The sequence below is a fragment of the Ambystoma mexicanum genome, chromosome 12, assembly GCF_040938575.1.
Source record: "Ambystoma mexicanum isolate Mex_15411 chromosome 12, UKY_AmexF1_1, whole genome shotgun sequence".
Classification (NCBI taxonomy): domain Eukaryota; kingdom Metazoa; phylum Chordata; class Amphibia; order Caudata; family Ambystomatidae; genus Ambystoma; species Ambystoma mexicanum.
This window is the reverse complement of record NC_090936.1, coordinates 39,787,567-39,808,918: the sequence shown is the minus strand read 5'-3', so window position 1 is coordinate 39,808,918 and position 21,352 is coordinate 39,787,567. Positions and strand designations below refer to the sequence as shown.

The 21,352-nt window shown below is 45.1% G+C and overlaps 1 protein-coding gene across 1 annotated transcript in view; it reads right to left on the bottom strand.

Moving 5' to 3' along the window:
- Positions 1-21,352, bottom strand: part of PPP1R3A (protein phosphatase 1 regulatory subunit 3A) — a 233,471-nt gene that overhangs the window by 55,610 nt on the left and 156,509 nt on the right. The window contains exons 2-3 of the mRNA XM_069627900.1: positions 16,330-16,391; positions 16,114-16,235 (exon numbers count right to left, since the gene is read on the bottom strand). Of these exons, the coding sequence (XP_069484001.1) occupies positions 16,114-16,235; positions 16,330-16,391 (184 nt within the window). The remainder of the gene's footprint in view (positions 1-16,113; positions 16,236-16,329; positions 16,392-21,352) is intronic.

Here is a 21,352-nt window from a genome sequence, read left to right as displayed (position 1 = left end):
TGGTCCAAATTTGCTATAGAGAGGGCAGCATATATGAGTGGAGAAGAAACAATGTGCACATCACAGGTGAATGATGTACACCCAGTGGATCCAAGTGGGTATGGCGTTTGGCCATGAGAAAGAGGTGGAGGATTTAGATGAAAAGGAGATGGATTTCAGAACACCCAAGGTGGATTTTAGAACACCCAAGATGGATTTCAAAACGCCCAGGGTGGGAGTCAGAACACTCAGGGAGGATAGAATGGTGGGTTTGCCAGAAGGCCACCCCCATTGTGTTGGAATTGTTGGACAGTAGGGTATGTTGCATGTGTATGGAGAAGCCGAGGAAACATGCAACAGAATGGGCAAAATTCAAGACTGGGGACAGGTCACCCACCGCCATACAGCACACACACACAAGAAGGCTGTGCCCCGGATCACACATCCTATCAGACACAGGCACCACAAGCACAAGCACAAATGCACCCACCGCAAGGGCAATCGCAACAAGCACCTATGCAGACACTACAGAATGTGAACACAGGCAAACACTAGCACCTAGGATAAGGGGTGTCACTGTGGTAGGAGGGAAACCTTTTTACGGGGACAGGGATGAATTTGTACCCTCAAGAGGACAGCTCACAGGCTGACATGATGTGTTCAGTACTATCAGTAACACCACACGCAGATTATTCCTATAGAATTAAAAGCAGATAGTACAAGGGGAAATAGCAATGCTTGATGGAGTAGATGACGAAGGCAGAGCATGGAGAACAGTGATAGCTCTTGAAGAGGGATACAGATTGACGGATATAACAGATGAAGATATGTTCCGAGATGAACGTATAGATGAGGTAGTGTTTTTTATAAGCATTACATATTGGATAAAGATTGTGAAAAGGCAAGTCCCACAGCGAATGGCGTTGATGCAGCAAAGACCAGCGTTCTTTCAGGAAGACATAGAAAAGGTGGCAAGTGTCCTTTGGAACTACGGGTCCATATGATGTTGACCTATTGAAGGGAATTGTGGAGGTTAAAATAAAACTCAAGCCAGGAGCAATTTTACCCCGAGCAAAATAGTACCCATGTCTCAAGAAGCTGATACAGGCATATTTAAGACTATTTCAGCTTTGATGAAACAGGGAATCTTAGTGCCCTTGGATTCCTCATGCAATACTGCAGTGTATCCAATTAAAAAATCAAAAGGGCGGTCATGGAGATTTATCCAAGACTTGCGCCCTCTTAATCAGATTGTAGAAGTGGAATTTCTAATAGTTCTGAGCCCTGTGACAATATGGTGTAGGTTTCTAGTTGAAGCTAAGTACTTCACGGTGATTGGGCCTCATTACGAGTCCGGCGGTAAGCGAGGCAGTAAAACCACCTGGTTACTGCCGAACTCGTATTACCATTCCGCCTCCGTGATTCTCGGAATTACCGGGGCATTACAACCCAGGTTTCCCGGGAATCACGGAGGCGGAATGGTGTTAATCCCCATTCCCATTGAGTCCTTTGGGACTCAATGGGAATGGGGATCATGGAAACACCGGCAGCATCTCATAATGCTGCCGGTGTTTCCTCGTCCGCCTGCAGGCGGGCGGTGTTAAACCCGCCAGGTCAGACCTGGCGGGAACATCACCTCCCGCCTGCAGGAGTCGGGATCAGGCGGTCCGGAAACAACGGTGGCGGCGGGTTTACCGCCAGCGTTATTTCCGGACCGCCTGATTTGTAATGAGGCCCATTGATTTGAAAAATTCGCTTTTCTTGATCCCGTTGCACAAAGACTCACAAGACCCTACTTCCTTTACATTCTGACAAAAAAGACTAAAACATACTCATTTGCCTCAGGGGTACTGTGAGTCCCAGTTGATTTTTTTAATAGGATCCTACAGATGGATTTAGGTAATATTGAACTCAAAAGTGTGGTAATTCAGTATGTAGATGACATATTAATCTGCAGTGAAACAGAGGAGGAATGTAGGCAGGACTTTGTTAAGTTAATGACTGTATTGGCAGACAAGGGATTCACAGTAGATAGGGAGAAATTACAGTATTGCCAGGAAGAGGTGCTGTACATAGGCCAGTTAATATCACATGAAGGAAAGAAAGTGACACCTGAGAGAGCTGAGGTTATCATGAAAACATCAAAGCCAAATACAGTGAGGCAAATACAGCCATCACTGGTCTCATGCAATTATTGTAGGGCCTGGGTGTTTGACTACAGCACATACTCAATACTACTTTTGCAAGCACTTAAGAAAGCACAAGTTGGTAAGTTAAATATAGAATGCACTGAAGAAATGGAGGAAGGAATTGAGGAATTAAAAAGAACAATTTGTACAGCTAGGTATCCCCAACTATAGTGAGGAGTTTTATTTGTTTTCACACACCAATGGATCCGTAATGGCAGCAGTACTCGCACAAAGAACAACCCTAGGGTCTAAACCTCTGGCGTATTACAGTGGGATCTTTGGCTGCTGCTTCATTTGCGATTGCGCAGTCCACAAGTAAGAACCTGATAGTGGACCGGGCTGTGGTAGTCTCAAGGTTGCCGTGGCAACATTAAGAAGATTGATAGACAGAGGTCTTTTTGTGAAAGAACTTGGTACCAGAGATAGAGTGGTCTGGCACCACGTGAGTGCTCATTCAAAGGTCTCTAGCTGGTACCCCTGTCCTGAACAAAGAGAATGTGGAATTACAAAAGGTATTGAAACTACAAGTACCAAGAGGCCACAGGGAAGGCTGGCATGAGGTGTCAAGGTGGTCATACAAGGGTCAAGCCAAACCCCTTGTACAATCGAAGGTTCTTGATACATTGCAGAGGTTTTGACGATTGTGAAATTGTGAACTCGACTAAGGGAATTGTGAAACAAGTGTTTGTGCCCGGCTGAGGGGAACACTATGCAAACTGTGATTTTGTGAAGCCAGCACTTGCCATAGGCTAACAGAGGGACCCAGCAAGATGAGCTTGCCCTTCGGAAGTCTGTTTAAATTGGCAAGTGCTTTGGGAGGCTGATGCTGAAAGAAGGATCGGAGCCCAGCTGAGGGGGAACGTAGGGTGCAGAATAAACGCCTGATGTGAAGATTAGCAGAAGGAACATTTGTTTTGTTGTTTTTGGCATATCAGGCCCTCTGAAGCAAGAGACTTTGCATGCTAAGAGACTTGGGCACAGAAGGCCCTGATATAGAGGAAAGGAACTGTAACCTTGTGTTGGAGAAGCCCAGGAATGTGCTGTGCTCAAGAGTCCTGCCTTGTCTAATGCTAAAAACATGGGGAAGGGAGACCCAGGCCATAACATCCTGACTTATCATTTTGTGAACACTTCTTTCTTTTCTTGTGAACATTATACCACACTATTTTGTAGCACAGCAGTAAGGATTGGCAATATGTCTTTTAGTATAGGCCCTTTTTATTTGACTAGACTCCACTAGGAACGTATTATTATTATTTGATGGCCGTAGCTTGCTCCCATGTTAGATTTAGGCTTAGATTAGGTGTTTATCTCACTCATTTTACAGTTTAATAAATACCCTTGAACTGTGATCACTTGTGACTGTCTTGCTTTGATACAATGCCTTACACTGGATGCTGGGAGCGCTCACAGCTGTTAATCTATGGGCGAGTTATTACGACTAAAGGATGGGAAGATGGGATGCTATCCTATGCAGCTCATCTACTGAGGAAGGAAGTAGTGCAAGAGGTACAGAAAGTGAATGATGAGTTCCTAAAGTCATGGGTCAAGAACTCTAAACTGCTGACATGGGTGGATGATGAATCAGGACCAGTGGCTGTGTCCCATTGATTAATGCAACAATGTGCTTTCGAAGCAAAGGTAAAGTCCAAGTTGGAGAGAATAAAGGGTGCAAGAACGTAATTGACATCCAAGGAATGAGGAGTGGGAATGCTGTCCTAATGGATTGAGATTGAGGCTGTGGATCCAGAGTATATATGAAGGTGCCCAGGAACTGGGCAGGGGTGTGTTCTATTGTACTCATCCATGTTCCATCCTTGGTGATTCCCCAGAGTGACCTGAATATCAAGCGATTTCCAAAAGTGAATGAGCACCTGAGAAAAAGAAGGTCACTTGCACTCCAGTGGATGAAGAGAGAGAATTATTTCTCAGCTTAGTCAATGGAATCTTACAATGAGATTACGGATAAGCACAAGTTGTTCAGCAAGACTGCTATAATAATGATATCTATATTTATGCCTAGACTCCAAGCAGTATTGAATCCCAAATGGTTGCACATCACCAGGTGGGAGCTGTTACAGACAATCAATACCACTATAAAAGGATGTAATGCCATAAAGGACGAGTTGAGGGCCATATGAACCTCCAGAACAGGTATGTTCTCAACATGATTACAGAAACGGAAGGAGGTGTTTGCGCCAAGGTCGGGCCTTCTTGCTGTACTTTCATACCATCCTATGACGGTGAGAACGGGACTCTGATGGATGCTATAACTATGTTGACAGAACTGCACACGAAAATGAAGGAGGAGACAGAGGCTATTGGAAATGACGATTGGTTCTCATTTCTGTTTGCATGGGTTCTCGATTGGATGGCGATGGTGTTCAAGTTCCTTGGAACAATATTGGTGATGATAATATTCTGATTCTGTGTTATAAGGATAATAATTGGACAATGCCAGAAAACAGCAAAGAAAGCAGTAGGAAGGAAGATCATGATCGATGTAAAGGATGAAACAGAAAACAATGCGCAGAAAGTACCATGAAAGACCATATAAAAGCAAGTATTGTGGCACCTGAAGGAACAAAATTCCTGTACCCAAGTGATCATAATAATTGAGCAGACGTACACATCCGTAGGAGATCCTACCCCTTTCCTCCCCCTTTCCTCCCCTGTACTGGAGACATGAGACTGTGCCCTGTCAAACAACAGCTTTTGTACCAATACCGCAGCGAGTGTTGGGAAGATGGTATCCATTAAGACAACCATAATGAATGTACCCCTGAGTTGATGACAGCCTGCAGGAGGAGATTCCTGAAGGAATATGAGAAAGAGCTAAGAAAACGGACTGATGACATCATAAGAAAGTGTGTACAATGTCCTGAAATAATGAATGAATACAATGTATGAATCCTAGAGGAGAAATGACGAAGTAAATAATCACGTGAACCTTAAAAGTGTAAAAGAAGAAGATTACACAGTAAAATGTGCTGCAGAAATCAGAAGTATAATGCATGTACATACTCTGAAACGCAATATAGATCAAGTCATTGTATAGGCTAGCTACAAGTAGTGTACAGAATGCAAGTGGAGCCGCCATTGTACAGAAACTGGACATTGGTCACATGAAATAATCAAGCCAAAGAATCATGGAGAGAAAATTAAAGGCTGTGTTGCAGTAGAATAGCAGGTTGTTGGAGCTGCGTTGGGAGGCTGTCTGGCCTGAAGTCAAGAACTGAGAAGTCGAGGTCAGCTCTCTACGCTGGAGAGGAACGTGTGTGCAGAGGATGAATCCTCTCACGTTAAGGTCCAAGAAAGAACACAGAAAATGCCAAGACTTAATTCATTAAAATATTTAAAAGCTTGTCACGTGAATTGAGGCTGAAAATAGGGCTTGAACTTGGAATTCCAGACACGATAGCGTGTGCCCTCACTCTGGTTGCATTCCTAGGACAAGAATACTCTGCAAGGCCAAGTACAAAGAGAATTTCATGGCAGGAGGCATGGGTGATGAGAGATGTTGGGCTATTTGAGTGGTAGGGCAGCTTCATGACCTATCTACTTACACCTGGGTCTTGGCTTATGTGCTGCTAATTGAACCGAATGTTCCAGACATGGCACAAGCGTGCCAAACTTATTGCATTAATACATATAATGAAGGACCTTATAGCTTGAGAAACCAATGAAACACTGTGTTACTGGTTTTTCTTAAATGACACGTATGAAGAGGTAGTCATAAGTTATCCACCTGATATCTGACAGCCAATAACAAACCTAGCTCCCATATGATTGTATATCTAGATGTGTCCCTTAACCAATCCCAACCCTTGATAGGTTTTTCACTATAGCCACATAGCATGATGTCATTCTGATGCATAAAGAAGTATATACTTGTATTTCATGTGGAAACCGCTGAGAATGAGCGTACGTCCATTGATGTTCGTTGTAAACTCCCTGTTTTAGATTATTGCTAATAAAACAGAAAGTTTCCATCTTCTTGAGTTTGTCCGGTAATTTATTCTGGTGTAATCCCATCCAGTAACAGATGCATGTTTCCAAGGGCCACTAGCTCAGGTTGGAGTGACACCAAGGCTGCGGACAAAGCATTTCGAAGGAAGAGTAGATCTTAGTGGGAATGATAATAGCAGGGACCCATTCAGAAAAAAAAAAAGGCCACTCACATACAGACCAGGTAGGCCTGGGCTTGGAGAGGATTGTGTAGCCCTCAGGGATGAGTGTGTCAAAAGCAGTGACAGAGCTGGCAGTGAACCATGTCTCGGTGAGTGCGAGAAGGTCAAAGTCTTCAAGAAGGACACATACATCAGACAAGTGTTTAATAGCAAAGCGCGAGTTGAGGGTAGCTCGGTGAAGTTGGTTGACACCTTTGAAGGTCTTCCGAGGAGGGGTACAGGGATGTGGTACACCTGTGTGGCAGGAGAGGGGAGGAAGTTGAAGAGAGACGCAAGACACCTATCAAGAAGGTGGAGTTTGGGCTGAGAGCCCAGGGCCATGACTGTGCCATTCTGATAAACAGTAATGATGCACCTAGAGGATGAGAAGCATGCCAGAGTACTTCCCATCTGGTGCTACCATTAAGGGGCGACGAAGAGAAAGGGGGAGAGGACAGAGACCATGTGGGGAGTCGATAGGTCCGGAGAGGGAACGACAAAGAGAATGTCTGTGACAGTCTGCCTGGAAGAAACATTGAGGTAGGTGTCAGTGATGGGTAGGCCTGGATTGGAACACAGGAGATCTTTTTTGAAAGTTTTCCTGCCAGGCATCGAGAAAGAGGTAGGGTAGGTGATACAGTAGCAGTTAGAATCGATAGGGGAGATGGAGAGCACCATGGAGGGAGAGGGCAGAGAGATGGGGGAGAGAGAAGAGACAAAGAAACTGCACAATGCATGGTGAACTCACCAGGCGGCCTAGCAGCAAGACAGGTGCAGACGACTAAGGTATATGTAGAGGTCTACTGGAGTAGTAAGGCTACAGCATTCCAAGCAGCATTTCTCGCCACACGGGACACCTGGCAACTGAAACTCCTTGTTGGGTGTTGCCTCTCCCTTGTGTTGTGAATCACACTGCCTCCAATGTTATTGCCGGGTCGCACACCTTGATCAGCACTGGACGAGCCTCTCAATGAACCAACCGGACCTCGTGATGATAGTCAAATACTGTATGCCCAGGAAGCTCCCCGTATTCCCTTATAAACCTGCGCTGGGTGCCCAGACACTGCCCACTTGTTTCCAGCTGGCGCTTTGTCTTCACCCTAAGTTATTTTGTAATGGGCCCATTTGTAAAGCTTACCAACCCTAGGGAGTGATTCTCAGACAAGTTGACAAAAATCCTTTAACACAATAGCCCCGTTGCGACCTTAAATAGAAGTCTCAACAGAATGATTGAGCAAAAGGCCAGAGAGGGTGCACAGCACCTTCTAACATGAGCTGAAAAGATACAAAGGACACAATTAGCACACAATCAGCTAATACGAGCCCAGTACCCCCCAAGGTGTTATGGTGTACCTTAATCAGTTCCAGTAGGGGTCTTGAAAGATACATGAAGGACTGGAACATGGGGCCTGTCCCGAACAGCATGAGGGCCGCCTAAGGGACTTGTGACATCCAAAACAAGATGATATGATATGATACTTTATTTATATAGCACCTATACACAATGTGTTTCAAAGCGCTTCATGGCAAGGGAGGGAACAAGGGAAAATACAATTATATTCTTACAGGCCATGAACAACAAGAATGTGAAATTAACTATCATACTCGGACTGACAACATTTCAGATAGTGCAAGAGCTAAAACATAGTTAGGAAATGGGAAACAGCCAGGCGACTACCGTACTAGGCCTGACAACATTTCTGGGAGTGCCGGAGATTAACAAGAGGTGAGGGGGGGTGGCGAGAAAGGAGGGAGAGGAACAAAACAAGCGATTATCGTACTAGGCCTGACGACATTTCAGATAGTGCTGGGGGATGCGGGGGGGGGGGGCAAACACAATCCAGAAAAAGCCAAGTAAGCATCATAATCCAGGCAGGTCAAAAAAATCGATCAAAGAGGTGAAAATGGGTTGTTTATGCAGGCAAACAAATCCAAATCCAAATCCAGCAGCAAGGTAAAAAATAAATCCAAAAGGTCAGAACAGGAAGTTCAAGATAAACAGGCAGAAGGTATCCAGCAGCTGTGATGCACCAGAAAAAGTTCACGGTAGCTCTTTGTAGTCAAGAGACTGCAGCAGGTCATTTCCTTAGGGCGACACATGCCATGATAGAATGTACGTGAGAACGTACGATGGGAGGTGGTGCATGGCGTGCTAAGGTTTCAGGGGACTGTAGTCCTCTATGGGCTGGTCGCTGCTGTAATAAGCGCCAGGGCAATTTACAATTCCCCGGTGCGGCGGCATTCCTTGTGACTCCACATCAGAGTGTTTTAAAAAATTAATTCTCTTCTGGGTTGCAATGACAGGGACAGGTAACTGAACCTCCTCTGCCTTCTGTGCCTCTGGGTACAGTCCCGCTCCTCGCAGCCACAAGCCTGGTATCACACAACAGTGGGGTTAGATCATTTGCCTGCACTTACGTATGGCAGCATTCACCACAAAACAAAGCCAGAGGTCACCTCAAGCTAGACATGAATCCAACTGCTGTCAATCCTCTGAGGCATATGTCAATACTGCCAAAAGTATGGAAGCACCCTCCCCTTATGGCCAGTAGATGCACTGTAATGACTACTGCAGTATGGAAGAGACCTCTTCCAAGATGGCCACTGCTTTAGCCCATATGTTTTAGTACGTCTCACCAGTCCAAGCCTTCCAAATTCCTATCGGCCGACAGATGCACATAGATCCGAACTCCTACAGAAAACTCCCGGCCGCCAGCTGCATCAGATAACAGGTGAGATTAGCACCTTTCATCTGCTTTGCAGGCGTGGGTTCTGGTGGTGCAACAGCGCTCAATAGATGGTCAATGAGAAATGCTATGTTTCCTTGCAAATTCCCTATCCACAGACCTTCTGGGGCTTAGTGACGGTGATGGCATTTCTTAATGCAATATTGACATGCCTGATCATGTGTACATCGTGATTTTAAAACTGAAAGGCAGTTCCGTGAGCCATAGTGGCGCTTTCCTCAAGAAGTGTATTGTGACGAGTCATGGGATCTCATCACATGTCCCCAGAGGGGAGCCCTTCCCTTTGAGGCTAGGGAGGTGAGCCTGCTATGCAACATTCCCTTTAGCGGTGGCATTCGCAAGGACCTCATAAGGAGATACTCCCATCTTGGGGACAATGACTCTTGTTATATGAAATGATATGATAGTTTATTTATTTCGCGCCCATACACAAGTGTTTCCTTCTGTGAAGGAACTCCATAGCCCACTTTCCTATGAACCCCCTCTGGCCATCACTGCCTCAGAAGATGTAACCTGAACAGACCACTGTGTGCTATTGTGACACAGAAACCAATATTATAGCCCAACACAAATCCACTGAGAAGAAGACTGGAGGAGTAATGCTGATCGCTCTTCTATGGCAAGTAGGCGATACTGTGAAGAGTGGGAACTATGGCGTAAGGAAGAATACCCCAGAGAAAGAGAAGAAGGACAACAATCCTCCATTGGGGAGGACCCAGCTAAGATGCATGAACACCAAAGAAGGACTTGCATTAGAGAGTCTTATTCACTGAGAAGGTGAATCTCGGGAAGTTTGCACCTAAGGAAGAGAAGCCAGGGCATTCTGGGAGGTCCTCAATTGAGAGGATGTGGAGAACAAAGAAGGAAAGCGGTGCAGGAGCAGGCATGGAACTGACTTGTATCTGTGGCAAGCATTGCCAGGTGGTGGTATGACCTCAAGGAGGTGAATTGCGTGGTTTGACAATGTCGAGACCATGCAGGAAGATACTCTGCAGAGCCGTGGAGACCAAAGCAGAGAAGGAAAGGAAGATGCTGGAAGCATTTCTCAAGACCGCATGATCCCGACCCCACGGGAAGAACCGGTTGCGCCAACCCGATGAACTAGAAGTAACGGGAATGGCAGGAGATCAGGGAGACGCCACGGGAAGACACTAAACAGCAGAGAGTATTAAAAAAACCTAAAGATTCATCATACTTTTCCCAGTATATGTAATAGCAGTAAAAGAGTATAACCAATACCGAGAGACTCATCGTACTCGTCTCAGTATCGGTAAAAGCAGCAAAGAGAATAACGATAAGTGATCCTAAGAACAGAAGGAAAAGGTAAGAGTGGGATCCTATCAAACATATGGAAAGATAAATGGTGCCAGTACCTCGACCAGATCGAGTCAAATATAACAGGGTTAATTGAGAATCCTCAAAAAGTAAAACTCAAATTAAAAAGATATGATTGGATAAAAACAATAGAAAAGAAATCTGAATCCTATCTCTGAATAACGTAGAAAACATGCAAAGAAAAAGAGGTACATTACCAGATTATCTAATAAAATGTCCGAGTCAATTTCATAGAGGAAAGCTCTTATCTATAAGAATGGACACATATCCAACAAACAGTTTCCTACATAACAGAGGACGACGAGGCTTGAACGGAGGAATATGCAGATTTTCGAACGACAAAGATAGACAAGAAACAGTTAAGCATAGACTGCTGGAATGTACTGCAGTAAACAAAGACAGAGGTCAAGTCCTCAGTAAATATCTCAGACAGTATACGACAAGGACAAAAGAAGACTGGTGGTGTGCATTTTTTACCGGGAAGTACATTAGACAGACCTGTGCAGAAATAAACCTTCTTGAAAAGTAATGGCCACACTATAAAAGGAAACCTGAAAGTGTAATTTATAAGTTACATTTTTCTTTCGAAACGTATGATAAAAGACATTGTATTTAAGGACAATGGAACATGGAAATGTGTAAAAGGTTTTATTGTATTAAACTAATTCACAATAAAAAAGAAATAAAAGAAAATACAGAGAGCCTCATCATCCTCTTCTCAGTAATGATAAAAGCAGCAACGAGAATAACGAATATCAAGGGACTCATCATACTCGTCCCAGTAACTGTGAATGTTGCAGAACATATATCGAATCCCATGGGATTCATCATACTCGTCCTAGTAAGTGGGAAAACAGTGGAGTATATATCGAATCCAGAGGGACTCATCACATTCGTCCCAGTGATTACAGAAGCAGTCAAGATAGGGTAGAAAGTCAAAAGACTGGTGATCCTTGTCTGAGTGTTTGGGAAGACCAAGCCAATAGCAAAGAGGAACAGAAGAACCTACATGGCGGTTCCCAGAAAGGGAAGTACTTGGAAGCCAACTAAGTGGTAAACGAAATCAGGGAAACTGGTTTCTGGAGAGTGAGAGACTGTGAAGCAAGTGCAAGAGAGAGATATTGGTCTAGAGGAAATCCAGAGGAATACAAGTCAAGAACCTGAATAGGGAAACAAGGAACTGTAAATAAGTCAAGATAGAGGATGTCTGAGAGAAGTGGAAGGTGGAGAATACCCTTGTGGAATCAAAGTAATAGATTTACTATGTTACAAGGAATTATCTCAAGATAGACTATTAAGGCTGAGAAGGCCTGTCTAGGAGAAGGAGGCCATTCTCCTTGAACTGGAACCCTGTCTTTGTTTTGTTAGTTGATAATGAGTGTTAGGTCCAGAGTAGGGTTCTTTTTGTACGGAGGACGGACTGCTTTGATTTGAATGACCTTACTGACCACAAACACTCTGGTTAAATATGTTAGGTAGGGAAACCCCTGTTTGGTAGGGATAGATAGGTTTTTTGATTGTTATTTGAATACAAATTAAGGTAGAAATGCCACCTCTTTGTTCGCCTCCTTCTTCTGATCTATCACAGTATGCATTGCCCTTTCCAACACCACACCTTCACAAGATACACATTTCAGTTCAGCCTTTTCTGCGTTAAATGAACCTCACTGTCCTGTCTCCATAGCTGTCTTTCCCCAGCATGTCGCTGTCAGTCCATAGGACAATCAGAGAAAAAAAAGGACACCTCTTGATTGCATCTAAAGTACAGACTACAATGCACCCCAACTACCAGCAGGATGACTAAAAAGGAACATGAATGCTGTGACAAATCGCAGGATTTTGTTCACTTCTCCGCAGGGAGGAGCCTTTCCTTGTGAGGCTAGGGAGGGGAGCCCGCTACGCAAATCCCCCTAGGGTTGGCAGTAAGCGGGACCTCACATTGAGAGACTCCCCCCTGAAGCATGAGGACTCCCATTCCGTGGAGGAACTCCCTAAAGCCCCTTTTCTAACAACACGACAAGACCACCAAGTCAGACCTCTGTGCGTTATTGTCAAACAGAATTCAGGTTTCCTCTTGAAAAACAACCCATCACGAGTACTATGAGGAAGAGGAGTGGTGGAAGAGTAACATGATTACTGCCAATACTGTGACGAAGAAGAGTGAACTCATCAGATAGAGAGGAGAGACTACAACTCTCTGCTGGGGAGGATCCAGCAACCTGACTAAAAACTGAGGAAGGACTCCCCTTAGAATCACACTAAACCAGGGTACCCGGTCTAGTCTTGATCATCCGGGCTATCACAACATTTCCATATGAACAGAGATCAAGACCTATAGTAACAGACAGAACTAACCATAATCTAATTTAAGTCATATACCTCAAATTTAAGAAAATATAGTATTTATTTATTCAATTACAATATATAGAATTCATTACACAAATTCCCCAAAATAATAGTAAAAACACCTCTTTACACTCAAATGAATACATGCATATCATAGTAATGATACACATTAATTCACTATCACACAGAGAAAGAACATCACATCTAATCCCTTCTATGTACCAGGGATATGGACTAACAGCATATATCTAACACTTTAATGCACATAAGACTAATAACAAAGTGTGTGATTTTGCAAGTCAAGAAACATAATGTGGAAACTGCCACAGAACACAACATCACAAAGAATTCAGAATGTTTGCTTCCTCCCTTTTACAGAGCGCTGCATGCAATTGGACAGAAGAGGCATCCCCCATCTTTTGGTTGGCAGTCCATCAGATAATCAAGCAATACCAAGGACCCACCCTTGCATTGGTCCACAATTACAGACCGCTGTGCAAACTGTATTCCAGCGGGCAAAGTGAGCATAAATGGTGACGGGATTCAATTGACCAGAGTTCACATCCCCCATATTGCGGTTGGCAGGCAACTGTACAATCCAGAGCAAGCTGTACAATCCAGTGCAAACTGTTTACCAATGGGCAAACAGAGGATACATTCGGACAGGATTCAATTGACCAGAGTTTGTATACCTCATCTTGTGGTTGGCAGTGTGGAGAACCCTGACACAAGGGTGACAGGGTTAATCAAGGCTGGAAGAGTGGCAGTACAGCTTTGGGGTAACTACTGGAAACAGAGATGTGTATCTAACCCCGGGGAAGGGAGCTGGGGTTCTTGTGAAGAGAACTAATCAAGAATCTGACAAGTTGAGACTGGTGAAGCAGAAAGAAGCAGTCCAGAAGCTCAGACAGACTTTTGTGGTAGCTGTAAGACAGAGAGGAGAGGCAAAGAGGCTGCTCTTTCTCATGATGCAGGAAAGAAGAGTGCATTGCCTACCCAATGTCGAAGGTCGAAGAGTCTTGTCCAAGTTGCCTAATATATTTTTTAAGCATGTTGCAACAGAAGCAGTAGAACTGTGGTTCTCCATAACTTTGTCAGAACATTTTCATTTGAATGTGCTTGAAGCAGTAGGAGACTGTGAGGGAAAGGAGCCTGCTTTCAAGGTATCATCTGTGCAAGGGGGTTACCCAGGAAAAGCTACCCCCCCTTAGAAGAAGCATCCTGACAAATTGTATTAACGACGCTGCCGAAGTTACAAGAGAGGAATTATTATTCAAGCTGAAGTGGTACTTTTGTTTTGACTTCTATCCATTCTTTCCTGGAAGGAGACTATCCAGGATTGCCATTGGTGCTGTGTTCTTTGTGGAACTTGGAAAGGGAACATTTTCAGCAAACAAAGAAGGACGTGTTACCAGTGGATTTTTGTTTGCGTGAACTTTTGTTTCTTAGGAACGTTTCACAAACTGATTTAGCACTTTATTTTTGCTTGGGAGAAATTGACTTTGGACATTCCTGGGGGAGCGGATCTACCCGGGACAAGTAGAAGTCATCCTAGAAATTGGTTATTTGGTCATCTTTTATTTATGTTGTTTAAACTTTGTTTTGATTGGTCTTTTGTTTAGAATGAGGGCCAGTTTTGTGTATGCTAGGAGAATTTCCCTTAGATCCTAGACAAGGTAATCCCCTGGTAGAGTAGTGTTAGTTAGCTTTTATTTGCACTTTTTCTTTGAATTAAAATGCCAAATGCTGTGAAACCTACAAGCAGTTGTCTGCCTCACATTACTGCCCCTCACAGCAGTCCACTGTGCAATCCACAAATACCAAGGAACCACCTTTGCATTGGTTCAAAATTACAGACCGCAGTTCAAACTATCTTCCAGCAAGCACACTGAGAGGCTAAATGGCAACAAGGCAAGTTTCCCCATGGTTCTGCATCAACATGCCAGAAGAGGGGACAATGCACTGTGCAGTGAAATTGGACTCGAGCAGGTGGACACACGTGCCATGCATGTGGGACAGGAGCAGAGGGTTCATGGAAATTCACAGAACTAGAGGAATGCAACTGAAATGCCCATGCCCAAGCAAGACACTGTTTGCCTGAAAATACAGTGTGCACCGTTACAGTCACGCCACATGCAGAGACAAAGAGACATGTTGCATACAAATATGGCTGGTGTTACAAAGGGGATTTGGTTTCACCTCTCTAGGATTCCTCCATAAGCACCTGCCCAACAGGAAATTGTGACCGCAACAGCCCGCTCCACGGATTGGGCAGCCACAGGTGCAGTGCTATAGTAGTGTGGGGCTAGATTGGCACGTTGGAGAAGACAGTATCACCGGAGAGAAATGGCAAACGTATTGGGTGGCCGATGTAAGAGGGGGCAATTGTGGACAATGAATCACTGGATATATACATTATCAATGTAAATAACAGGTTCTGGGAGTACTCTAGAACCCTGTTTTAGACGTATTAGCAGTATTATTGATTAAAAAGAAATTGAACTGGGAAACAGCAAATGACGATAAAGTTAGAGCTGTTATTTGTCTCTGTAAGTAGTCAAACGATTTCAGCAATATATCATATTTACCAAACTTTAAGTTTGAGAACCTGTGTTAATGAAAGCAATAATAGAATTCTTAGTGAACCAGGCCTTGTTCCAAAAGACTCACATGATAATAGCATTTGCCAGAAAACAAAGATGCAGTCCACCATGAATAGGGGGGTTGTACTAGGACAATAAAAACATATCTTTTGACAAGATTATAGAGTATACATGAAAACTATGCATCATAGAACTCACATCATTTAACCAAATTATTGCACTTACTGTTCCCTTTCATTTAGCTACTTAAAGCAGTAGAGTTGTCTGGTCAATGTACCACTTGACCTGCTAAACCTGTGTGGGAGCATGCTTACTCCAAATCCCATCACGCAGTTGACTTGCTTTGGTCATGCCATGCTCAAAGGTCTTCTGTGGATTGGCCTGGTGGGTTTCTCCTCAGTTGGCTGTGCTGTGACAGAGCAATTGGCTGCCTTCACACTACCTGGAGGTACCAGGTGGCAGGTGGTTGCTCACTTAGCAGCACCAGCTCCTCAAGATGCGCCTCGACATCAGATACCGCCTGCTGTAGGTTAATACAGGTTACTTCTGTCTACATTGTCTTACTTCAGGCTAGTTCTGACTTTAGATGCAGCCTATATATCAGGCAAGACATGTATCTTTTCTTGTTGACCATGAAAATATGTTGTACTGTGCAAATATTCTGTTAAAGTATTTAGATGATGCAATTGGCTACTACCTTCCACCTTTGACCTATTCCCAAGAGTGCATTTGTGTAAGTACTCACAAGTAGTTCAAGTTCCCTTTCGTTATGTCTTCCAAGTTGCATGGCTTTTGGGTCAATGGTTTCATCAATCTCTTCTGCGTCGTCGTCTTCTGGTGGATACACAATTTCAGGTATCGCTGTATCTGAAATGCAATAATGAACGTATGGTTATGCGCTACCAGCTCGTGAGTATCTGTTTTCCCCCAGATGCCCACAGCCCCTTGATTTAGGTGTTACCTGGAGGGTTGGAATGAGTCCATGTTTCTGCTTCATTGATCTTCAGCGGGTTATCTTCTTTGCTGGTAAATAAATCAGAAACATAATACTTCAATTCCAATAATATGTGAAATCCAAGAGATGCTGGCTCTGCCTATTTCAGGATTTGCATGTGAAAAAAATCATCATCTACATTTATTTGCAAATGCAATTTGAAATATTCATACACAAGATAAATGAAAAGTGTAAAACAGAGAATATGTTTTGAAAATAGCATTGTACATTTTGTAATGGTGTTAAACAAGATGAAGGACAAATTAAGGTTTAGCACTGTATATCCCCCAACTGCAACCCCATAGTTTTTCCAACGCACCCATTTAGCATCAAAATCTAGTACCTTAATTTGGATCTCTTTAGAGAAATATTAGTCATTTCCAAAGACACATTTTCCTTGAAATAACTTGATGAAGCACTCATCCTCTTCACAGAAAATCCCCCTCTCCCAAAACACAGATCTGTATAAGTACCTTCAAGCCAGTCAGACCTGGGAATAAGCAATGCTCCTAAAACTTTCAGTCCATGACCATAAAAACATCAACCCTTCTTATGCTAACATTGTGCTTCCATCAAACTCAACAATCCAGGACCTACACCCTAAATACTCTAATGGGTACTGCTAAAACCTGTCCAGTCAACCTTGCTTGAGTTTCCTACAACCTACACCAACAACAAATCGCTCTCGCTTCCATGGTCCACCATGTGGAAATCCAAATTCAGCACCAACAAATACTACGTCAACCAAGCCCAAAGTAGAGCATTGACTTCTATGGAAGAAAAGAGGATTTTGTGCCATCAAAGTCTATGCTGCATTCTTTCAAGGCATTCAGCACCTATTCAAACTCACTTAAATTGAAAGCCCCAACACTTGGTCACAAGGCATATGCACAATCTACAAATCTTTTTGCCACCAAATTTTTCATCACCCAAAAATCGCGAACCTCAAAATTCGCAATGATCACAGTCACCATTATGCTCTGAATTCTTAGACCAGTTCCCATCACCTTTTCACTTATACCTCAACAGCCTGTCACTGATAGAAGCTCTGCACAAGCTGGGACCCTGCTACATCCTATACCTCCCTGCCAGACCACTTTGCTCGTCTAGCTCCAACTCTCTGCAGATCAGACGTGTTTCCAAGCAGAGAGTTGAGGTAGATCTCTCTCTTCCATAGGTGCCTCCCTCTGGAATGGCCTCCCTGTCCCTCACAGACTAGAGCCAGATATCCTTAAGTTCCGGGAGCTTCTCTTCTTTGTTCCCCCGCCTCCTCCCCTGCTAATTTCCCCTCTGCTGAGACTGGTGGCCTGGTTCCTTCAGAGTCCTACAGGGTGCCAGCCCTCCCCTGCCCAGTCTACCTCTGCACTTACTCTCCTGCCCCCTCCCCAGCTTTATCCTGCAATTGCCCTCACAGGCCTCCCACCTACACTTAGCGGGTCGTCTTGCACCCCTTGTAGCCCTCCGGTCCCTTTTTCTGCACTTCTAATTTCTGGGAGACATGGCGGTAAACGGGACAACACAACCCAGTGGAGATTTGTTGTTGGTGTTTAATAGTAGTCCAATAATAGAAGGGGACCTGTGATGGGATAAGGGGGCCAAGGACCAACCATAGTAACAGGGGAGCAGGGGGGGAGCCCGGGACAGGATGGTGGTACATAGAACCAATCTGTGGAGGAGGGAGGGAGGGGAGGAAGTAGGGGACCCAGGATCAAGCAGGTGAGGTGGGCTTGTTAGGATCAAGACCACCTTGGGGCACAGGGTTGGACCCCAGATCATTCAGGGTCAGAGGATGAATGAGAGCACCTAGGACCAGCAAGGGGAGGTGAGGAGACCCAGAATCAGCCAGGTGACTCATCCTGTGGGCTGTGGGGGGATACCAACCACCATTGAGGGCACGAGCGAGGAGGACAGAGCCAGGGCATGAAAGAGTCATCTAGAGAGGTGCTAGGGTCATCTAGCAGCATGGCCGATCTTGCTAAAAGTTGTGATGATGGGAGAGGAGGGTGAGCCTGACACGTAGGATAACAGGGAGGACCATTTCTTTGTGCCCTTCACCAGGCTGTCCAGGTGAGGGACGGACAATTCTTTCAGGATATGTTTAATTGAGGATTGCTTGGTCTGGCAATAGGCCCAATTAGGGCCTCAGGAGACTTTTTGGATAACCTGGAGGAGGTTGCAGGCAGTGGTGCGGCCTGATAGATGGCATGGACAAGCTCCAGCTCACTGGCCAAGTACTGAAAAAAAGGGACAAAGTGGAGAAGGTCCTTGGGCATAATCCCCAGTCCTCTTTCTGATCAGGCCCAATCAGGCATGGAGAAACTTTAAGGTGGGACGAGAGAAGGTTGAAGGCTGCATTACGGGTGGCTCAAAGAGTACAAGATGTGGTGGAATGGCAGATGGCTCAGACCGCGCTGAAATTGCTATGTAAGTTCAGGAGAAAAAGGGAGGGTCAGTGAGGGCATTGGGGTATGAACCCCAAAAGAATATTCTAATTTTAAGAGCCATTTGAAAGATAGTATCCAGAAGAAAGTCTTCTCATCTTTTTTAATTTGAACATCATTTTCTTCTGTCCTCGCGCTCCTCTTCCTCTCCCTCTACCTTTCTCGGCCCCCCTCCGGAACTCTTCCCCTTCCTCTTCCTTTCTCCTCTTCCTCTCTGATAACACCTGACAATGTTTCTAGACAAGTCTGATATATGAAAGTGTAGTCCAAACAGGTTGCATCCCTGCTCCTCCAGAACCATCAAAGACCATATTGACACCCTCGCGCCAGCCTTGGCCTATTTCTGCAATCACTCTTTTGCCGCTGGTGCTTTCCCCTCTCTCCTCAAGCACTCCCTTGTGCACCCCCTCCTTAAAAGCCTTCTGCCGATCCTACCGGTCCAGCTAAGTATTGCCCAATCTCTATCACTCCTTTCCTGTGCAGACTTCTGGAAAAGCTGTCCATCTACTAGCTCAACTCTCCACACTGAAACTGTTGACTGTCTCCATGACCACCAATCTGGCTTCAGAGCAGCCAGAGGAACAGAAACTGCTCTCCTGAACACCTGTGAATATCTGCTCTCCAATCTCGACACCAGCACCTCTTCTGTTCTCATACTCCTTGACCTTTCCTCTGCTTTCAACACAGTCAATCACACCATCCTGATTAACCGACTCTGTGAGAACCTGGGCATCGCAGATCAGGCCCTGGAGTGGCTGACTTCCTTCCTCCTGGACGACTCTCCCAGCTCTAATTTGGGTCCTTTCTCTCCACATGTGGTGTTCCCCACAACTCTAACCTCTCACCCTGGCTCTTCAATCTTTATGTGGAACCTCTGGCCCAACAAATCTCCACCTTCTGCTGTAACATTCAGTGTTATGCGGATGACACGCAGCTCTTTTTCCGGCTCCCTACAGCCGCCTCTCCACTCTCGCACATTCCAGACTGTCTATCTGTGATTCAGCATTGTGCACCTTCAACGATCTCTGCCTTAATGCCAGTAACAAAGAGATCCTTCTCATCGGGACCCCTGCTCCCACCTTCCTTCTCTCACTCTGGCGGCCCTCCATGGACCCTCTTCCTTCGCCTTCCTGTGAGACAAAAAACCTTGGTGTTATCTTCGACTCCACTCTCTCCTTCTCTCTTCACATCACGGACCTTTCCAAGAAGGCCCACAACCAGCTGCACAACCACAGAGGTACTCTTCCTTTTCCACTTTCCCCTCAGAAGCTCATTGTCTCCAGAGCCCTGGTTCTCTCTAGGCTGAACCACTGTAACAGCCTCTTTCTCAATCTGCCTGCCTCTACTCTCCACCTTCTTCAACTAATCCAGAACAGGACCCCAAGACTTATCCTTGGCCTCAAGCCCAGGGACCATATCTCTCCAGCCCTGAAATCTGTCCACTGGCTCCCGGTGGCTGCAAGGATCAAGTACAAGACCCTCTGCATCGCCCACAAGGCTTTCTGGGGACGGGACCTGCACTACATTCAACACTCTCTGCCTAAATACCTTCCTCCTCAAGCCCTTCTCTCTGCTGCCTTCAACTCTCTGAGGGTCAGATGTGCCTCCAGGCAGAGTGTAGGGGGGAGATCACTTTCCTCTGCAGGTGCCTCCTCTGGAACGTCCTACCTGCCCCTCTCAAACTTGAACCTGACCACTGAAGTTCCGGAAGCAGCTCAACACCTTCCTTTTCTCCTCTGCTTTCTCTCCCTCCCCTGCTGACCTACCTGTCAGCTGAGCCAACTGATTGCTTGGTTACCCTCACAGTCTTACTGGGTTCCTGGATCCTCTTGACCGGTCCTCCCCACACTGCCTCCGGACCAGTCACACACTAGTGGCTGTTACTGTAACCTCTACCATCCCCTGCCTCCTTGCACTTACCCAGAGCCACGCTGTCCTGGCTGTATTTACTCAGAGCAATGCTGTCCTGATTGCACTTTCCCCTTACCCTCCAGCCTTGCACTTCCCCGTCTCTTTCCCCTGCACTTTGTGTTACCGCACTTGCACGATCTGAATGACACAAGGCCTAGTAAGATCGTTCTCTTGTCCTCCCTGCGTACCCTCCCTTGTCTTGCTGCGCCTAGCAATACATGTGTACAGGAGCGTTATAAATGACATATATCATATCATCATTGTTCCTTAATAGAATTGTAGCATTCATCATTACCTCTTTACTTCTCTCACAATCAACCCATGATCCATCCTATGATGCCTCGGGAGGATAGCTCAGGGGCAACGTGCTCACCTTGGAAGCAAGACGACACGGAGCACAACAGGTTCGATCTCCAGGTCTGCGCTTAGAAACCTCTGGGTATTAAGCGAATAACCAATTATATCATATCATATCATATCATATGATTTTATTCGAGTTTTCAGCTGTCCGCACATTGATTAGCTGGACGTGTCAGCCAAGGAGTTAATTAATGACAATTGATGTACCCTATGAATGATGGCAATGCTAGCAATTCAATAGAGCTCTTCTGAAGCATGATGAATGTGTCATGTGTTTC